The following is a 21,211-nucleotide window of genomic DNA, read 5'->3' on the forward strand; positions in this document are numbered from 1 at the left end:
CCCGCCGCTCTCGGAGCACAACTCCGTGGAGTCCCCTCGGGCCGCAGCTAGGCAGAGCCGGGCAGAGCCGGGCAGAGCCGGACAGAGCCGAGCCGAGCCGAGCCGAGCCGAGCCGAGCCGGCACCGGGCCGGGCCCGCAGCGCCCCCTGCAGGCGCCGCCGGAGCACGGCGCCTCGGAGAGGCAACGCCGCGGAATGCAGCCCCTCCACATTCCGCCCTTTTTAACAGCGCCTCAGCCAATCAGCAGCCGGGGCTCGGCCTCCCGCCAATGGAAAGAGCGGTTGTGGCCAAGCAGGCAGGGCGGACAGCCAATGGCTGACGAGGAGAGCCCGCCCCCGCCCCGCCGCCGTTGCCGGGCAGCCGCTGTCAATGGCCGCCGCGCGGCCCCTTTAAGCGTAACGCGGCAACCGCCGGCGCGTCCTGCGGGCGGGCCGGGGGCTGGGCAGGTACCGCCGGGACGGGCCGGGGGCGGCGGGCACAGCGCGGACATCGCGGGGCGAAGGGAGCGCCGCGGCGGGGGGACAGGACCGCCGTGGGGCCGTGTTTTCCTGGGGGCTGTGGGCGCTGGGACGGGCCCGGGCCTAGGCCTGGGGTTGGCCTCCGAAAGGTCTCGGGCCGCTGGTGTTCAGTTCCTTTCTCCGAAGTGATTTAGTGCATGTAGGTTTCGGTGATTGCGTTTAAAATGTGCCATCGCGAAGTGCTGCTAGAAAATAACATTCGATGTGTTCTTTAAGAGTCTCCGCTGGCTGAAGGGAAGCTGCGGCTTGCGCTGCGGGAGCCGAGGGTTGCTGGGCTGAGCTCGGTAAGTCCGCACGCTCGGGTGTGCCTGCGAATATCAGCGACGGCGCGAGCCCCGTGATGCCGTCTGATTTAGAAACATAATCTCTTCTCCCGGTTGTAGGACTGGCCTGCATGTGCTCTCTTTGAAGTGCCATTTCCTCATTTCTGACCTGGGACTTACAGCAGCTTTTTCATTTTGAGATCTGACAAAAGTGGTGTTGTGGCTTACTGGGACAGTCAGGTAAATGTAACATAGGCTTTTAAAATCATACAGTGTTTTAATTCACCAAAATGCAGGACAAGGCAACAGCAACGGTCTTAAGCTGTGCCAGGGGAGATTTATGTTGGACGTTAGGAGCAATTTCTTCACAGAAAGGGTTATTAAACATAGGAATAAGCTGCTCAGGGTGGTGGAGTCATCACCCCTCAAAATGTTTAAGGAAAGACTGGACATGGCACTTTGTGCCCTGAATTAATTGACATGCTGATGTCCAGTCATAGGTTGGACTTGATGATATCCAAGGTCTTTTCCAACTAATTGGTTCTGTGATTTTGTTAAAAGCTAGTAAACCTAGAAAAACTGCATACAGTCCAGCCAGCAGCTGCAGTACCTAATGAAGTTATACTTAGTCCTCACTAAGGCTTGTCACTCGGTATGTTTTGATGCCATAAAAGTAAATAATTCTGCTTGACTTTCGTCTGGAAAACTTAAAGTGTTTGGATATGAAAAAGATGGATGCAGGGAGAGGAGAGAGACGAATTTCTTTTGAAATTGTTCTTTGCTCTTAAGTTCAGTGCTTCAGTGACTTGGAGTGATGCTTTGTCCCTGTCTGAAGCTGGCTTTGTTGCAGTGTCTCAGAATAGGTGGAAGAACGTTCAGCGCTTCAGTGACTTGGAGTGATGCTTTGTCCCTGAAGCTGGCTTTGTTGCAGTGTCCCTGTCTCAGAATAGGTGGAAGAACGAGCGGGCCGTTAGAGGTCAGTGTTTGTACAGGGACGGTCACCAGCAGAAGCACTGAGCTTCCCCTGCGCTGGGAAGGGGGAAAGGACATCAAAAGTTTTATGAGTCTTGCACTAGAGAACCAAGCTTTGGATGCACTGCATGGGAAGAATTGCTAAGTAATTTTCCTTGTTGTCTATTGCATAATACCTGTAGTTCCACGGTTTAATTTCTGGTTTAGTGATTGGCTTAGGAGTAATAGGGAATCTCCTGCCACTGTTGCAGTTGTTTTGTGTTCTCTGTTTTGTCTGTCATGTCCTCTGCGGTGACCTGGTGCTTGAATGTTTTTTGTAATGATGAACATGGTTTTGATACAAAATACATAAATAATAGCAATAGAAAGAAGTACCAGAAGTGAAGGAGTATGAAATCTTGGAAACAAAACTCTTTCTAAAGTTCATGCAAGTCTCAGATTTCCTTCAGCCTCTCTGTATTGATGTGCTCTCCAGTTATTAGTCTTCTAAAAGCATGCCTTGAGCTTTTGAGGGGAGAGGATTGGGATTTTGATGGTGGTGGTGGAGTATAGTAGACCCACTGCTAATCCATAATGTTTCACTCCTCACAACTTATTAAACCTACAGGGCAAAATAGATATCTTTGTGGATCTTATTCACACGAGTTAAGCTCACTTTATAATCAACTCAAACTAGTTTGTAACAATTGGAAAGTCAGGGAACCAAAACATTTATTAATTAAACAGTCCTTAGGCTTACTGAGGTGAAACTCAAATATCCTAGTTGTTCTTTTGTTCTCAAGATAAACTGTGCATTCTTTTGTTAATCAAATTGTATTATGAATTGTTGGAAAAATCAATTTGGCAAGACTTGACAGATTAAGGGTTTTTTTGTTTTGCATGGAAAATATGATAATATTACCAGTTATAGAACTAAAAACCATTTGAAGATCCAAGAGATGTTTTTGGGGATTCCTCAAGGGAGCTTTCTTTGTTTTACCTTTTTCAATTTGTTTTCATTCCATTGCTTTTCAAGTACTTCCAGAATGCATTGAAAATTCCTGTTCATTTATATATCTGTATGTCAAAATGATACTTAGCAAAATATTCTCAGGAGTGGGGAATATCCAGTACAGGATTGGTGGATAATTCTAATCCTCCAGTTCTTACAATTTGTTTGTTTTAAATACACTGAGTTATGAAAAGCATTCTTCAAAAAGATTATTGCCTCTTCAGTGAACTCTTGTGAGGCTAGAAAATAACTGATCAGCTTTAATTCAGTAAAAGTGAGTGCTCTTCTTTTATATATATAATTAGACATGAACTGTAGGCATTTGTGCTTTCCTTAAATTTAAGGATATGAGATCTGTGCCTCCAGAGTACCATTTTTGTATCTCGTATTATTTTTGTACTTTTATATAAATGTGTTAGTTTCTATTTTTGCATTCCCTGAAATTCTGTCCTGTGGAGACAGACCTGATGCAGTCTTGCCTGTGCATCCTCTAGAGAACAGGTTGTGCCCAAAATGCTACCTGTTCAGTCTTGTTTTGCTCTTCAAGGAGCAAAATAACATCCATTCTGCACAGGTGTTTGTGGGGCCAGGAGTTAGGAAAGGAAGTGTTTGGGAGTAGGGAAGCACCCTGGTATGTTCTAATATTCTTACATGATCTTAGTTACAGTTATGATTAGGTACATCCTTTTGAAATAATTTTAATAATTCTACTATCTTGTAAGGAAAAAGAACAATCATTCCTGATTATGTGAATGTTCACAATAACGATACTTTCCAGCTTGTGTTTAACAATTTCTAGGACAGGTGATCTCAAGCATAGCTTATTTAACTTCCTAGGCTTTGCAGTGAAATTTTAGTTTTTCTCAGATTCTTTTGACATAAGTTTTCGGCATCTAATTTTTTTCTGATCACTTTGAAAATATTTGGGTGTTTAAAAAAACCATTATTTTGGAAAGTTACTTCCTAAGTAACAAAAAATGCTCTTTTCCAGGTAATTCAGTATTCATTTCCAACCATCTTCCCAGTTTAGAAACCTGATGGGATATCTATTCCTCTAATTCCTTCTGTATAGATTATGAGGCCAAATAGATTCCAGTCACTGGAGACCGAGTTGTGCTAACAGTGAACTGAGCCAGAAAACTTGAATTTGTAATGAAAACTGTCTTGGCAGCTGACATTCCTGTTCTGCTTGGCTCTGCAATAATGCATGTATAGGCAGTGAAGGCTGAGAAGAAGGCCAAGTTTATTTTATTGGGGAAATAAAAATATAGTGAAAAATTTACAGTTCATTTACAGGTATGTTGAATGTCCTGCAGCGTAGAGCAGTTTTGAGTGAAAGCAGTTCAATTTTTTGGTGTGTAATTTGCTTTGCCATTTAGAAATCAGCTAGGAGGTTATGTCATTCAACAGGTGGAACTGATGGGCTCTGATGCAGGCCCTATTTATTCACCCACTAGAGACTTGATATCTCAAAGTTGGATTGAAAAGAAAGAGATGGTGAAATTAAACTTGAAAGCTGCCAAGAGTGGTGAGAGAGCCAAAAGACAAGGGAAGCTGAGCACAGTCAGTAAAATACTTCCTAAACTGTTGAGAAAATTCTTTTGACCTTTGAAGGTGAAGAAAATTTTGAATGTTATTTGCTCCATTATGTTCTCAGGAAGTATCTCCAAATACAAAATGGGATGATTTCACCTTGAGATATGGGATTTTTCAGTTTGCATTAGGCTGCAGGAGTAGCCCTTCTTATTTTATACCTGCTTCAGGTGTAATGTTTATCATGTACTTGTGGTGTGGTCTCTCTTATCAGATACAAAAAAGGTATAAATATAGATGTAAATATATAAATACACATGACACAAATGTGTGTGCTCTGGCCAATCTTGAAGGCATGAAGCACCAGATGTTGTAGGGTATGGGAGTACTTTTCAGGGTGAAGATTGGGATAGATAGGTACAGTCTCATTAGGGATTAGGGACTGGATATTTTCCAGACAAATGGGACAATTGATATTCAAGCCCATTATTTAGCATCATTGGAATGTCAAAAATTGAGAAATTGAATATTTCTCAATTGAATATTTAAAAAATTTAATATTATCTCAGTTCAAGTCACACAAATAAGTTGTCCATTCATTTGGTTAAAAAGTTTTAAAACATGTCTAAATTAGTTTCCTGAATGTCAACAAATTTTTGCTTGTGTTTTGTTTTGTTTTCCAAATTTTTCTTATCCTTTCTCTAACGTGGAAGTAGTTTCTTATTCTAGACTTCATAGATTATAGTAGATATTAACACAGATTTAATCTGTGTTAATATTCTGATTTCTCTTTTGGGATTGAAATACCTCAGACTATTGAATGTAATAGTAGTAGCATTCCTAGAGTGGTGCCTGTCACATTTAATATAAATATAATTACTAATATAAACAATAGATAGCACAGTATGTGTCATAAGGTTATAGGAATCATGAATAATTTTGCAGCTTTTTGTACCTTTCTTTCTTAAACAACTTTCTTTCTTAGCAAAACCATTCTCACTGTTTTTTTTCTCTCTTTCTAAATTGTTACAGAAAAATGCATTCTGAATGATAACTACTGCTTGCTGAACTGAACTGCAGAGATCTCGTGCTTGGAGATGAAGATGATAAACTGGAGGAAATAATCTAACTGCTGCCATTGTGACAACTAAAAGATCCTTTGTGCCAAGATGAGCAGTCTTTGAGAAAATACTGGAAAGCAGCTGAACTTGAAAAATGGGAGAAAGAGTAAGAAGCCCAGATTCTGAGCAGGAGAGGAAATCAGATGAGGATAAAAATAGTGACTCCTATTATTCAGATGAAGGTAATGCATCTCGTTCATCCAGCCAGTCGCCAGCACTAAGCTCTCCATCTATAAACCAAGAAAAAAGACATCACAAAACACAGACTTCAAACAGCCTGTTGCACTACCAAGGTAGGTGGGTAGCAGAAATTGCTGCTTTGTAACTGCTCCAAAGAGTTAATTATCTTTGAAAACTCAAAAAAGAGAAACTAGCGTTGTGAGCATCTACAAATACAGTTCATGTGATTTATACTACAGATGGCAGGTAGACAGTAGCTGCTCCATTGAAAATGGAAATTAACCTTCTCCTGCATAAGAAGAAATTTTGGTGATTTTCAGAATTCTTCATAATTTTCTAAGCAAGTGAATATTGCTTTTATACTAGCCTTCTGTTGAATTGTGCTGATGCTTTCTTTTTGTCACTGACAGAAAGCTCAAAGCCAAAAACCCAAGGCATGTCCTTGCTACGCAGTCTGTAAAATGGAGACAATGGTTAATATTTCCTTGACCAAATAACCTACAGATACCTGTCTCGTGGAAGTCTGGTTGACTAAGCTTTACAGGATAATACTGTGACTTTAAATAAACAAAAGACTGCTAATGTAGAATGTAGCTAAAAAAAATTAAAACATTTTTGATGAAAATTAGGTTCAGATGGAGATTCAAAAGAAAGTTTTTCCTGCTTCTTCTCTGAGGGTAAAATATTTCTAATTTGAGACGACGCAGCTCCACTTTGAGCTCCCTGACAGACATAGGCTGCTTTTTTGATAGAGTTTGTAGGGAGGTGAACATCCCTGCAAAGCAGAGTAGCATGGTTATACAGGCCCTGGGCTCCAGTAGGGCTGTGAAGGCTTTCTGCCACACTTTGACAGCTTCTTCTAAATAATTGTGTACATTTTTTGGTGAAGTCATAGCGTATCCTACCTTTCTTGGGCAGACGTTTTTGTTCATTGATAAATGCTTGATAATGTGTGAATCATTTGGTCTGTGTTACAATCTAGGCTGTGCCCAAAGGTCTGACCTTAAGTGTTTAATTTGCCCAGGGAATGTATCTCTACAGATCCTTAACAGTGTGGGTATCCTGGTGCAACTGATGTTTTGCTTCTCTGTGTTCAGAGTGTCATCTCCTCCATGGTAATCATGGGTTATCTGTCTGGGAACCAAAAACAGCAGTTCCACCATGCCTGTTTAATTTGGAGGGGGCAAATGTGTGACCAGTTCTTTGTTTACATAGCCAGAATGGAATATAATTATTACATGAAGGTAGTGTGAATGTCATATTACATTGTCTTGAAATACACTATTCCCCAATGTAACTGTGTGATTAAAAGTAAAATATTGGTAGTGGAATTTTATGTGTGTCCTAAATAAAGAGAAATTCTTAGAGAGACTGCAAATCTAGGGTTAATGGGAACTTCCTTGGTTGGTGATAGGAGTGGCATCATTCCTGCAGTGCATGTATTAGATAATCTTTTCACACTTGAATGTGACATAAGTGTTCTTTGTAAAGGGAAAAAACACACCTTCTTTTGTTTGCCCAAGCTGTGGAAAAAATGAGCACCGAGCAGAAAATGAATGAGTATTTTTGCAAAATGTCTAGAGGAAATTATAAGAAGGTATTTTTAAGCAGTTGTTTTTGCTGACAAGTACTCTCAGTAGAATAGAAACATGGTGAGTGGCAAAGGTAGGAGGAAGAATCTGCTGTCACACACACTGTCCATGTACATGTAACTGGACTGCTGCTGTATCCCAGCTTTCAAGCCAGAATTACAAACTGCTGCTCAGTGTTCTTCTTTCAAACGCTGATGTACCTTAAGGAATTACACACTCTATTAATTAACTCTATTAATTCAGTTGTTTTAAGAGATATTTTTAGTGGATTATATGATTCATTCTTTGAGCTTGCCATGAGAGGCATATAAGATAGAAACAAAATGTTCAGCTTTTATGTGTGGGGATGACAATAATAATAGCAATAAATAGGAATGCAAGTGGTGCATACAAGTAATCAAATGAGAATACTGTGTGGAAAATAACTTGTGATACAAGAATAAATTACTCAGGGAGAACTGAATTTTCATGGGATTTATCATTTTGCTTCGGAGGCTTTTTGCATTGAGCCTTTGAAATCTGCTGTTTTGTCTGTAAGCATGGCAGCTGGATTTGAAAATACTACTGCATTTGTCTGGGAGAATTACATCTTGCATAATACATAACTAGCTAATGCTCAGCTAATTGTTGCCATTTTAAAAGCATGTGATCATTTTGTATGCATTTACAGTATAGTATTTCTAAACCATTTTAATAAACAATATCAAATATTAACAAAATATTACTCCTCTTTCTGATATGATTTGCAGATTATTTCTTTAAAAGGGTCCTGTATTAATAGCTGCAGATATTACCTCCTATAGTAAAAAAATAAATCTCCATTTTTCAGCTATCAAAAGGGGCATAACTCTGTCATATATATGCCTTTTATTGTCTAGTTTCAAAGCTGACATCTCTGCTAGATATTGTACGATTGTTTCAGGCAGAGCTTGGTTCCAAGGATGTCTGAATAGACAAACTGCATTGTCTAATAGTAAACATGCTTTTTATTTTTCCTCTCTCAGCCACAAAGAAATTGGATTCCAAATATGCACCAAGCAAAAGAGGGACACGGTGGGGTTTCCGTTCTCAGAGCCTCACTAGGGATTCTCCTGCAAAAGATATAGATCTTGTTACAAAAAGAGTTCTTTCTGCTAGGCTGCTGAAAATCAATGAGCTCCGAAATGAACTGACTGAACTTCACATCAAACTGGATGAGCTGCAGAAGGAAAACAGGGCACTGAAGAGGCTTCAGCACAGGCAGGAGAAAGCCTTGAATAAGTTTGAAGATACAGAAAACGAAATCTCTCAGCTCCTTGCTCGGCACAACAATGAGATTAGAATATTAAGGGAGCGCCTACGAAAATCTCAGGAGAAAGAACGTGCAACTGAGAGACGGCTGAAAGATACGGAAGATGAACTGTACAGGAAAAAAACTGTCTTGCAGAAACTGAAAAAGCTGTCTGCAGATAAGCACCTTGCTGAAAGAGATGACCTGGCAAAGAAACTAGCCTTAGCAGAGAGCAAGCTGGAGGACAGGGAAAAAAGAATTAAGGTGGGATGACTTTTCTTTTTGCAAGAAATTCTGGTACAGATATTTCTTTCCACAATGAATTGTAATTTTACACAGCTATGGAGCAAATAGAAAACCAATATTTTTTGGTTTTACCCATAAGAAGAATCAAGTAAATTATTTCTAAGGTGATTATATAGTTACATATGAGATAGTTGTACATTCAAATTTCTCTTTACAAATTAAGTGTATTTTGTCAGAATATATCCTGTGGATTTGTGCTTTTAAATGTTTTTATACCTAGCAATAACATTTCAGAAGTGGGTGCAGATGTAATACAACTTCATGCAATCTAGTTTTCTCCTTTTCTATGGAAACAGTTTGTAAAATTTTCTGGGTATGTAGGGAACTTTACACTAAAATTCTAAAAAAAAAAATATGTAATAATTATTTTTCAATTTTTGAAAAGCATTCATAGAGTGTTTGATTGTCCACTATTCTGCACATCTGAGAGCCCAGCTGGACAAAATTGCATCATGTTTTTTAAATACTGAAATATCTTTAGACCTTTCCATGGGTATCCATTTTAAGAAATTTGTCCAATATATTTTAATTTCATCCAGCAAAAATGTTTATGTTTTTGTAAACATGTCTAAGCATGTCTACACTGTAAATATGTTTATGAACTTACTTACTTAAAAATTGTGTTAACGCTATTAAGTCTGTTGGTAGTTGTACTATTTTGATAGTATATATATTTTATATATTGTATATAAATTTTATACTATTGTTAGCTTCAATTATGTCATTGAGATGTTAAGGTTTGGTATCTATATTAGTAATTAAATGTAAATTACATTACAGAGATAAGAGATCTGGAAATCCAAGGATTAAACTGGAAACTAAGCTTTCATAAAATAAATCCCACAGTACCAGTATATAAATGGCTGAGTTAGTTAAACCACCTCATCCTGTAGTGTCACCATCTGTCATCTGTACTTTTATGATTAGGTATTTCAGCATTTGTAATACTGGATCATGTTAAAATGAATCATGTTTTAAAAAGTAAGGGATTTTCTTCTAGTTTTTTCCTACTGTCATCAACACAGCTTTACTTAAAACAGCTATTACAAGATGGAGGCATGTAAGTGAAATCATAATCACAGGCTAGTTTCTAGTAGAAAGGTTAAAAATTCCTTCTTGTTTTCTTCCTTCTAATGCTGCGCTTTCAGGGAAGGATTCTCTCTCTTACCCATCAGTAGGAGATTTGTCTTAGAGATCTGGAGGTCCACTGTTGCAAGAGCTTGCAGAAAGTAATGTGAGTTTCTATTATGTCCTCAAATCACCTCTGAATACTCGAAAGGATGAGCTGCAGCATCTGCAGGTGCTTTGCCCCCTCAAAGTTAGGATTAAAGGTTTAAATGTATTCAGTGTTACAGCAATGGTTGAGCCCATATCCAAACTCAAGACACTGGTTTACTTAATTTCATATAAGTATTTTGACTATAAAAATTACTGCAGTTATTAAAAATATTATTTTGTTTTAATTGAAGGATCTGGAAAGAAATCTTGAATTAAGTAGTAGCAGTTTTCAACGAGAGTTACATTCAAAGAAAAAAAAGTTGTACGAGGCTCAAGAGGAAAACAGAGTTCTCCAAGAAGAGCTTAATCAGCTAAATCAGAAGCTGAAGGTAAAATAGGTGAAAAGAATAGAAGTTGCTAACCATGTTCTGGGATTTTATCTTAGGAAGTATCTGTAATCAGGTTTGAATAGTTTACCAGTGGCTGCACTCTCTGATGTGTATTTAATTATATACAACATGTGAGCTCTTTTTCTGCATTAAATTGAAATGGTCTGTGCTCTGACCCTACAGTGTTTATAATAGGAATGCCTCTGTGTTAATCATTATTGTTAGCACTAGCTAAGAAAAGCAAGATCAAATACATGGTCAAACACTGAGAATAAACCACAAAATCTGTGGGAAATTAGGTTTGAAGTCTTGAATTTAAAATTAAATCTGCAGATGTAAATACTGCTTTGTTAGTAATATACTTACATTAAAGTAGGTTTGAATTAAGACTAATATAATTTATTTGTGATGTTCACGTGTTGCTAAACATGTGCAAATGTTTATTTAGACCCCACACCATCATGATTGTTGTCCAAATTCTCAATAAAAGTACTTGAAATATTATGTTCTACTTAGTATATCTTTATTAAAAAAATAAGACTGAAGCTAAAGTACTTGGTTTCTGGGAGAATTTTTCTCAAACTCCAAGTCTCAATATGTTGGAGATTAACCAGTTCACCACGTTCCCAGCTATCCAGCAAGTAGCAGTAGTGTTAGTACCTCTAAAATATTTAGAGTAAGAGTTTTAAGATTTGTTAGTGGAGAGTTTACAGTTTGAAAACCTTGTCATTGTCAGATGAATTCTGATAACCCACTGTTCATTTCTATGTTTTATTCAGTAAATGTGCTAAAATAAAAGTATGCCTCTATGTGTATGATGCAACGGGCCTCTGCTAACTGATGCTGACGTGCCCTCTGACAAGTATCATTGCTTGCTTTGAAATGTTTAACTGTTAATTTTGTGTAACAAAATCCAGTTGTGCAGTCTATACACGTGGTGTAAGTCTTGTTCATGTTTATGGAAGCACTGACATTTAGTTTTATTTTCGCTGCAGAGATAGGTTTTTTCCTCCCTAATGTTTTGCTAAGGAGTTTTTTGGGGAGGAGAGAGTTGTCTGCTTACTCATGGCATAAACAGAGTTAGGAATGTGATTGTTATCCTTAAAACAGTGGATGAGACAATTATTTATGCTGTTTCTATTTACCATATCTACTTTTAATTTACATTAGAGCTGTGCTAGTGACTGGTAAATGAAATACTAGTACCTGTTTCTTATACCTACCTCTTCATTTCACAGGAAAAAGAAAGAGAACTTGAAGCAAAAAATATATATGCTAATCGTATGTTGAAGTCATCACCTAGAAAAGACACGGATATTGTACAAAGAAAAAGAGGTAACTTGTACAAAGCAACAAAAGCAGTAAAATTATTAGCATCACTTTGAAATGTCTCAGCTGGGTTATAGCTTTCATGCCACTCAGTGCTCAACCCTGATGCTGCTTGTTCAAGCACATTTACCTTTTTGCACTTCTTTCAACACTGGTTACAAAGCATTGTTTTTTTGTCTGTTACGTAACATAGCAGAGGCAAAATACAGAATTTCACCAAACAGCAGTTTTACCTCCTTTCATACCAGAAGCTCCTCAGTAAAGGAGGAGGGGAACGTTGGTAGTAAAATTTTCAATAGATGATAGATAATATTTGCTTGACAATAAATTAGAGAGGCTTTAAAAATTTTGCTAAGAATATTTCTGTGATCTGTTTTATTTATTTTTTTCTAATTCAAACGTGTTGTCTGTCAGATGAGCTGCCCTTATTTTTTCCTCAGAGTATCTGTGTCCCAGAACATAATCTCCTAAAAGTATCAGTACAGTGATTTCTTCTGGTGTGACAAGACAGTCTCAAACCTTATCCTACCCACATAAATATGTGTGTCTGTGTGTGTGCTTAGACTATTTTCACTGGAGAAAAATCCGTAGAATCTACTTGTCAGAACAGACAGAAATTTATGTGACTGTTTTAAATATTTAATGCCAGTATTTCAAACAGTTTGTCTGCTGCTTGTTTTATTATAGATGCTCTACCATTATTCCATTTTAGGTTCAGATTTTTTTAAATGTCATTCCATAAAGATAAGTATATGTGTTTCAAAGATTCAAGTAAGTGAATTTTAATTTTATGAGTTTGATTCTGTGACAAGCAATAAGATGGGTGAGATATTTTCTGGGGCTTTTAAACTAATATTCAGTGCACTGTAATGACCCTGTAAGTAGCATTAAGGTGGGGTTTAAATTGTTTTTCAGTAGAATTTTTACATGCATATTTTTTTATGATTAGGTTTTACAGATGCTGACAACAACTGTGTGAAACTCATCAATACTTTCCACTTCCACAGGCTTCAGTACAGTATTTTGTTTGCTGCAAATAATGAAAAATGAAAGACAGGTGTATTTTCAAATGAAAACACCATTTAATTAGTTTGTATTTTCTACAGCCAACAACCAAAATATTAAAAAGGGACCACAGCTCACCAAAAGTGTACAGACCAGTGGATGCTTCTCACCAGCAGAACTTCTTCCAGAATCAGAACTTGTCTCTGGTGACACAGCAAACAAGAAAGAAGGAATTCTTCCTAAAATAGTGAGTTCCATAAAAATTTGAGACCCAGTCCAGACAATTCACCTATTGGATTGTAAAATGCAGAGCTTATATTTCAAAAAATGTGCAAATATACGTGTATATATATAAAAAATACAATTTCAAAAATATTCTTTAAGACAAGATCTACCTTTCTTAGAAATGTACTCAATTTTTTTAGAGAGTTTGTCATAATCTTTGTCTCACTAAGAGTTGTTAGCTCAATTTGTTTTTTCTACCACTGTAACTTCTTTGAAGTTTTTAGGACTTTATTTTCATTTTCACCCTTTTTCTTTGTTTCTAATGCTTATTAAAGGAATCTGTTAAGCCGTGCAGTGATGGCTGCCTTCTCTTTGTTTTCTCTTTGGTCTTAATTATGGTTTCTTTTACTTTCCAGAATTATTTCACAATGCATAAATCTAACACTTCCTCTTATTGTCACAGTGCTGGTATTTCTTTTGGCTTTCCAGCTTTGTCAATATGCTTGGTTTTTTTTAGTACAAAACAGTACCAATTAGAAGTATTGCTAACACTTTTGTGTATTGCTAACCCCAGGCTAAAATCAGATATTTGTAAGGTATTACAAATCAGAGTGACATATCTGACGAATCAGATTGTGGTACAAATTGTACAAATTCTGATTACTTGAGGCTAGGACCTTTTTTTCAGAAATAATGGTCTGAAGATGGTTTTGGCTGGCTTCCTGTTAGGGCTGAAGCTTTTTCATGGCAGTTTCATTTGTATGTTCTCTCTTCCCAAACCCTTTCTGTAACTATGGATGCAGTTTAATGTATTCTTCCAGTATGTACTTATGTGAGTTACAGAACCACACAGTTGGTACAAGTGCAGCTCATGGAGTCCAGCTGTGTGTTCTGTATATGTCTATTGCTTTAAATAATGGAAATTAGATTTGTGTAGTCTAGGCTTTCTTCAGTATTTAAAGTCAAGCATTTTAAATACCTGACCACCATCTCCTTACGTAGTTTATATTTTTAATATAACAATGATAACCTTGTACATGAAGGAAAAATACTTGAAGGTTTTTTGGCTAACAGTCATCTTTTCTTTGTTCATTAAGTAGCAGCTATTTCTCTTAGAAGGGTATTCTTAATCTAGAAGTTTTTGTTCTAAAATAAGCACAACCTACAAAGTTAACTCCCATGTGTTGGACTATGCTGACTTTCTCTTCACTTCATTGCCACTACTCTTCTGTGTTAGTGATTTTTACTGCTGTTGTTAATATGTTTTTTGCAGGTTCTTGCCATTTACATATGCATGTGTAGTCACTAGCTAAAATTGTCATCCGAGATTAAACCTTTCTCTTTGATTGTTTGTTACTTAATAATCCATAAATTTAAGTACCAGAATGAAATTATCTGAATCTACAACTCACTCACTTGAGTAAAAAGGTCAGATTGTACAAGGAGAGGGCAACTAATTGCTTGCTTGTTAAGAGAATATGATGGTGAAATGTGGCCTTCTGTTAAATTACCTGAAGAAGACAGCATCTGGTTTCTAAGGAGAAGCACTCTGAGAGTGATAATTTTGCTTTATGGCATTGGAGCTGCAACTTCCCTGAAGTGTGGAATACAAAATAGAGTTCATTGTCTATTCATTTTGTTTCAGGTGTACAAAAGTATTCTAGAGGTGATAATATATTGGGTCCAAACCCCTTAGTCATCAAAGCTGGTTTGGTTTAAGGTGACTTACTCATTTTATGTTTAGCAGTAAGAATGTGATTTCAGAATGACATAGAAGTTCTTATGATTTTGTTAGGTTGTTAATTTTATTGACTGCTTTTCCCCATCAGCTTCAGTTTTCTATTAATTTATTTCAGGAAAAAGAAACTCAAGACAAAACATGGAAAGAACAAACAGAACTCTTAAGACAAGAACAGGACAGGGAGAGGGAAGAGAAACTGAAACATTTTCAGGAAATACAGTCCTTAGAGGAGAGGGTTCCAAAACTTCCTGACGGTAAGGAAATGGGCACCTGAAGGCTGAAAAATGCACCATAGAATACTAATCAAGTGAGGCTGCTGGTTTCTGGTGAAAAGAGCAAAATGATTTTGCAGCGATCACTACAGTGGAAAATTATTTTCAGTTATATTATGCAAAGAAGAATCAAAAAGAAATACAGGATATAGAATAATCCATGCCCTGTACTCAGCTGTGATTAAGTATGCAGCAGCAAAAAATGCTGTCCACAAAAAAGTATTGGAGTCTGAGAGATTGTGCTTTACCAAACAAGAATTACATAGAAGGTAAATGCTGATGTTATCTCTGGTTATTGAGGTAGGAAGTAGATTTTTACTATTGAGATTTGAGTTGCTATTTTTACTATTGTTCTATTATAGTAGAACAAATCTGTTTTTCTTAATATAACCTTTTTTTCAGTACTTATATAATGTGAAATTTTAGTTTCTCTTTTCAGGTCTGGTTATCTGAATTATTTGGTGTGGCTATTTTGACAACTGTCAGTTTCCATCATTATATATTAATATTGCTTTTTTATTAATTTGGTTTTCACAGCATCTTAATCAGTTAAATGCACAAGTCAATCTCAGATATTTTAGATGGACTGCACCCTGTCATGTTAAAGAACTCTTTCAGTGATTGCAGTTCATGAACAGTAGTACTTATTCTCTATGACAAGAATTCTAAAATTCTATAGCTGTGTTCAGAGGTAAAATCTGTGAAAAATCTTGTATCACGACTTACATAAGCCAAGAATCTGATTTTATGCCTCTGAATAAGATGATTTAAGCAACTTACCCATCATAAGCTGGTATTTCCCCCACCTTACAGACAGAAACATGGCTCTTAACTTGTATAACGATCTGCTCTTGAAAAAGATATCTGTGTTAAATATATTAACTAAACTACTGCAACAGTTTCTGAAAGCCTCAGCCGAAGTACAGTAGTTAGCATGGAACTTTGTGAAAGCCTAAGTCAGAAATTTGAGTAAAGAGTTCAAAGGGAATGCCACTGTGTTGGAGGGACCAAGTAATCATATTCAACTTTTGGACAAATATACATCTGTTATCTTGGGGACAAAATATTTTTAATAGAGAAATATTTGAGAAGCTTCCTCCTTCTTGTACACGTAAGCATTTCCAGGTTCTGTCTGTAAGTTGCTGTTTTGCGCCTTTGGTGTCCCTTCATAGCTGTGCACGGTCACTCTGAGTCCAGGCAGTGATGCACAGAACACTCATGTTAAGATCTTTGCTGTATGCAGCTGATGCAGGGTATTTTAAATCATTCACTGCTTGAAACAGGTAATGGCTCCTGTGACTTTGAGGCCTGATTACTTCATAGAAATAGTTCCCATTATGAAAAAAAAGGAACCCACACATATATCCCAGGACTGTCCTAATGTCAGCAGTGGTGAAAAACAAAAATGAAGAAATTAAGTACTGTGTAATTCAGAACTATTAAAATCAGTAATGTTGTATTCATTTTCATTCAGACTCAGGAAATGGGAAGGCAATTGGCAGAAGTCACATTGCTTTGAAAATTCTAAAGCATGGGTAATGTCCCTTGGAAGATGACAGTAAACTTTTATATCTTATCAGAGAACCAAGAGTGGATTTAGTTGCCATTTTTGAAGAATTTATTCTTGCAGCAGGAAAATGTCATTGTACATAGAAGAGTGTGTTAAAAACTCAATGGCTTTTGCTTGCATGGTTTTTAAAATCTTCTAAGGGTATTTTAAAATTAAAACATTTTAAATATTGCTCAAACATTTTTTGCAGAGTGGCAAAGGAAAGAATATGACAAAATTAAAAAAGAAAGCAACTTCTCATTGGATAAAGAAGAGAAAATAAAGATGGAGACAGAAATTCACAAACCTGAAGAAGAGAGAGAAAGCACTGAAACTCTGGAAGAGCGGCGAAAAAGAGAGTTCCTGCTTGCTAAAATGCAAGAAATTGATAGAGAAATTCAAAATACAACAAACACAAAACCAACTTCCCAAGAACCACTCATAAATACAGCAAGAAAATCTGATTCCCTGGAGAAAAAAGAGAAAACTAATCCATTCTTTGAGATTCCTGGGAAGGTTACTAATGGATTTCCTGTAAAGGACAGCCAGGATGATGGCACAAGAACACAAGGGCAGAAGCAACGAAACGTAAGGACTGTGGATTTAAGTAGTGAGTTAGCATTTGGTAGTTACGTACCTTCCTTTGGGAAGGGATCAGGGAGACCAAGTTGGCTCACTCAGAAAAGTGACAAATTGGAAGAAAATGTTAAGGAGAATGCAGATTTTGATAGTAAGAAAGAAAAGAAGTCCAGTTTAATGGAACAACTCTTTGGAAGCAGTGCCAGTACCATTCTTCTTTCCAAAACTAACAATATGCCACCTTTGGACATAGACTGGGACTCGAGTAATAAGCCTTTTGTTGATAAAAACAGTAAGGTAAAAGTAAAAGAAGACAATGGGCTTTTTGGTGGAGGAAGAAGCCTAAACAGACACCGTCTGCACTACACTACAAACAAGCCAGGAGTTAATACCCTTGGGTCTTTAGAAGATGAAGTTGAAGAAGTAGTCTTACAGTGATCGTGTTTTATATGTTTCATATGTAAATACTGAAAACTATTTTCTTGTAATATTTATTAGATATAGATTTGAAATATTTCAGATTTATTGTAAAGCCTTATGAAGGAATAATTTGCATAAATGGGTATGTGTGTAGAGGAGAGATGCAGAGGAGAGATGCTTGGGGTTTTTTTACCTGTATTTTTACCTGTAGGCCGCTCACAATACACTGCTTTTCATTTAGAGTATTTCTTTTAGGCCTCAGATACTTTCTTTCTTTCTTGGGCATTTGAAGAACCTCTTAACTGTGCCAGGAGAAGGCATGTGTAATATCAGTCATGAAGTGAGTAGAAGAGACTTCCTTAGCACAAATTCTCTTAGAAAGAGTATCTTACGCTGCTGCCATGTTATCTCAGAAGAATATCAAAAGAAGCACAATTAACTCAGGAACAGCTGCTCTCTCCTTTTGCGTAGGTTTTTGTGGACCTTACTAGCAAATGTGTAACTCTTCTCATATATTCAGATTATATTTGTTATACAATGCCATCTTTTGTAATTTCTGAATTTTTTATGTAAAATTCCAATCATTACTAAGTAATTTTTTAACAAAATGGTTTTATTAAAGAGTTGAGTAAATTTCTTGTGTGTAGATCATCTTTAACACAAAGTTCTGACTTCTTATATCATATTATTAATACTGGGGGTGATGCCTTGTGAGGGCTGACCTAGAACAGAGACAGACAGAGTTAAAGAATAAAGTAGGTGTTTATTAGAAGGCCTCAATGGATACACCTTGGGCAGCAAAGAGCCCAGCCAGGGCTTACACCCAAGATAAACCCAAAATGCTCACAAAATGGATGACTAGTCATGGGGTCTCACACTTTCATGAGTTCTGGTACATTTGCATATTGGAGTTAATTGTCTAATTATAGCTTCAGGTTATGAAGTCCCATCATTCTTGTTCTCTCTTCAGTCCATGTTGCTTTTGGGCCTGAAATTTTTGTCCTTGGTCCCCAGCTAGAGAAGGAATTGTTTTGTCTACCTGATCTGTGAAGAGAGCTCACCATCCCCTAATATGAAGTTCAGAAGTACACACTAAAGCAGTACAGAATCTGAAAAATATAAAAGCTAAAACCTGAGGTATCAGGGGAAGTTGGTTGCAGCTTCACTCGTGATGTTATTTACTGGTTGTTGCTGTGTACACAACTTAAAAAGATAGGCAATGAAGAATTTAGCAGAAGCATTCCAGGAAATAAGCAGAAGGTCATTCCTTAAGCTGAAGGTCATTCCTTTCTAGAACAAGAGATTTTCAAACATCTCTCTGATATGCTCCCTCTGAGCCTGATTCAAAACACACTAAAATACAGAGAATTCTTATGGTTAAAAGATGCATTGAGTCAGGATTTTTCTGAACACAGTGGCTCTTCTGAAGAGAAAGGCTGGTGTCTTCATCATGCAGTAACTCTCTTTGCTCCTTTCATTCAAAAAGAAAATTAGTCACAGATCCAGATCCAGGGTGTGGGACAGTTCTCACCAGGTGCCCAGTAGTGAAGAGCTGCTCATGTTCACCTGCTTGCTTACAGTCCCAATTACATTCATTGCAGTATTACACAACTTGTCTGGCTCATTTTGTCTGCTGATGGTCAGAATATCAGAAATATTTTAACCAACAACAGTGAATTTAACTCTGTGTTACTTTCCTGCAATGACTTCTTGGGGTGAATACTGTGGTGTAAGAGGTAGGAGAGGGCTGTGGGTAAGCACTGCGGGTGTTTGTGACTAGCTGGTTACTTGTCTTGTCCTAGCTGTGGGTGGTGCTGCCCATCTAGAAACAGGTGCCTTGCTCCTGAAGATGACATTGAGGTGGATTGTTTATTTTTATTTCCTGTGGTTGAGGATTATAAGGCATAAAACAATGTATCTGCTGCAGGTATTAAGGATCATGTAGTGTATGGAGGGGACTATTGGTTTTGTTTCTTTGGAAGTCAGCTCATTAACAACTGGCAAATTCCAACTATTGTGCTGAACTGATGTGCCCTGCTGTTTTAATTACAAATTTATAGTTTCTAAGCTGTTTTTTTATTATCAGCACCTTCTTAAGCTCACAAATATTCACATCCTTTTGCCAGCCTCTTCCTAAAGCAAATACTGTGGTGACTCACACCAAAAATAAAAGGTATATGTGCATTAGGAAGGTGAAAATAAATTGATCTGCTGGAAACAGTGTCACAGGTATAATTTCTCTTTTCCTCTCATGGCTGTCCATCTCTACAGTTTATTCTTTTCTCTTGCTGCACTTTCTACTTTTAGAGTTACTGGCAAAAATACCATTACAGATAAAATGTGTGAAAGCAGAGGTAATCTTCTGATTGTGGGAGGAAACATTTTTGTCCTTGTAATATCTGTAAGCAGCATTTGTGCTGTAGAGTAACAGTTTTCTACTCACTGGAAGAAACTTTTGCAAGATCTTAAAAGGCTCTGTAGACCTCACAAATGGGCACATTGATCCCCTCTAGTCCTCTGGACCCCTGGTCTCAGCTGCTGTAGCTGGACAGTCTGCATGTTGCTTTTAGTGGGGCCAGTGTCTTAACAACACTTGATTGACTGCAAAAAGTTTCCAGCTTTTGCAGTAAAAAGTAGGTCACAACAGTTTTGATGACGATTTGCCCTGGTCTCAGCTGCTGTAGCTGGACAGTCTGCATGTTGCTTTTAGTGGGGCGAGTGTCTTAACAACTCTTGATTGACTGCAAAAAAAAAAAAAATCCAGCTTTTGCAGTAAAAAGTAGGCCACAACAGTTTTGATGACGATTTTTGTAAGATTTGATGTTTTTGCCCAGTTGTAGGTTCTGTTTGATGTTTAGACCATATGGCTGTTATATCTGTTCTTGCTTTCCTTCTGAACCATCAAAAGTGATGGAAGAAATTCCTCCATTCCAAAAGGAGGAATCATTAAAGAATCAAGGAAAGATCATTAAAGTTTGATTAAAAGTTTTAGTGTTTTAGACCATATGGCTGTTATATCTGTTCTTGCTTTCCTTCTGAACCATCAAAGATGATGGAAGAAATTCCTCTATTCCAAAAAGGAAGGATCATTAAAGTTTGATTAACAGTTTTAGTGGAATATTCAGGGACATTATTACTGTCCTGGGAAAAATGGTCTTAAGAGTTCTGATCCCCAAGAAAGTGGTCATCAAACAAAAGTATCTGAGGAGCATCTGATGAGGGTGGTCAGGTGTCAGGGCTCACCTGACAGAAAACAGGAAGTTTTAAGAAGGAATATTTTTCTCTTTGAAAGAGGAGATGAACTGGTGAGTGTGTTGGGGGGAGTATAATAGATGTTCTGTAATCCAGAAGACACATAAACCACTGGAGGAGAACTTGGGAGATCCTTCACAACTTTGAACTGAAGCCTCTCAGCTGAGGTAAGAAAAGGGAAAATGGGAAATACTTAAACATCTTGAATATTTTTCCCAAATCTGTGGAATATTTGGGATAGCAAAAAAGTGGGAGCAGGGGAGAAAGTTATTTTCTATAACCTTATGGGATACTATGTTTGTGATTTTGCTTTTTCTATTGCACCCATGCCTAAGGAGGTGAATTGCAAATCTGATGCTTGTAAAACGAGGACAGTTAGAGAGGATGAGCTTAGGCTACTTGGTAGCCTCAAGTTCATTGCTGGTCCTGAGACAGAAGGTCTTATGCAGCCAGGCCTGAGCCTATTTGCGCTGTCAGGAGGTGGGA

The 21,211-nt window shown here is 37.5% G+C and overlaps 1 protein-coding gene across 6 annotated transcripts; it reads left to right on the plus strand.

Moving 5' to 3' along the window:
- Nucleotides 1-342: 342 nt before the first annotated feature.
- Nucleotides 343-18,091, plus strand: LCA5 (lebercilin LCA5). 6 transcript variants are annotated; one of them, XM_039730455.1, is made up of 10 exons: nucleotides 343-446; nucleotides 735-802; nucleotides 902-1,021; nucleotides 5,310-5,691; nucleotides 8,175-8,704; nucleotides 10,216-10,353; nucleotides 11,592-11,688; nucleotides 12,789-12,934; nucleotides 14,769-14,907; nucleotides 16,686-18,091. In XM_039730455.1, the coding sequence occupies exons 4-10, from the start codon at nucleotides 5,493-5,495 to the stop codon at nucleotides 17,489-17,491; spliced, it is 2,055 nt and encodes a 684-aa protein (XP_039586389.1). In that variant the 5' UTR covers nucleotides 343-446; nucleotides 735-802; nucleotides 902-1,021; nucleotides 5,310-5,492; the 3' UTR covers nucleotides 17,492-18,091. The 6 variants fall into 6 exon arrangements, with proteins under 6 accessions (XP_039586389.1, XP_039586414.1, XP_039586433.1 ...); XM_039730461.1 differs by lacking the exon at nucleotides 343-446 and adding an exon at nucleotides 475-657; XM_039730480.1 differs by lacking the exon at nucleotides 902-1,021.
- The last annotated feature ends 3,120 nt before the right edge of the window (nucleotides 18,092-21,211 follow it).

This window comes from Passer montanus, unplaced genomic scaffold (genome assembly GCF_014805655.1).
Source record: "Passer montanus isolate IOZ18808 unplaced genomic scaffold, ASM1480565v1 scaffold11, whole genome shotgun sequence".
NCBI classification, from domain to species: Eukaryota; Metazoa; Chordata; class Aves; order Passeriformes; family Passeridae; genus Passer; species Passer montanus.

Excerpts from the sequence above, each read along its gene's own strand:
- LCA5 (XM_039730455.1), top strand. The coding sequence starts at position 5,493 with ATGGGAGAAAGAGTAAGAAGCCCAGATTCTGAGCAGGAGAGGAAATCA. Across the intron at positions 8,705-10,215 it reads ACAGGGAAAAAAGAATTAAG|GATCTGGAAAGAAATCTTGA; the intron begins GTGGGATGACTT and ends TTTTAATTGAAG. Across the intron at positions 11,689-12,788 it reads TATTGTACAAAGAAAAAGAG|CCAACAACCAAAATATTAAA; the intron begins GTAACTTGTACA and ends TATTTTCTACAG.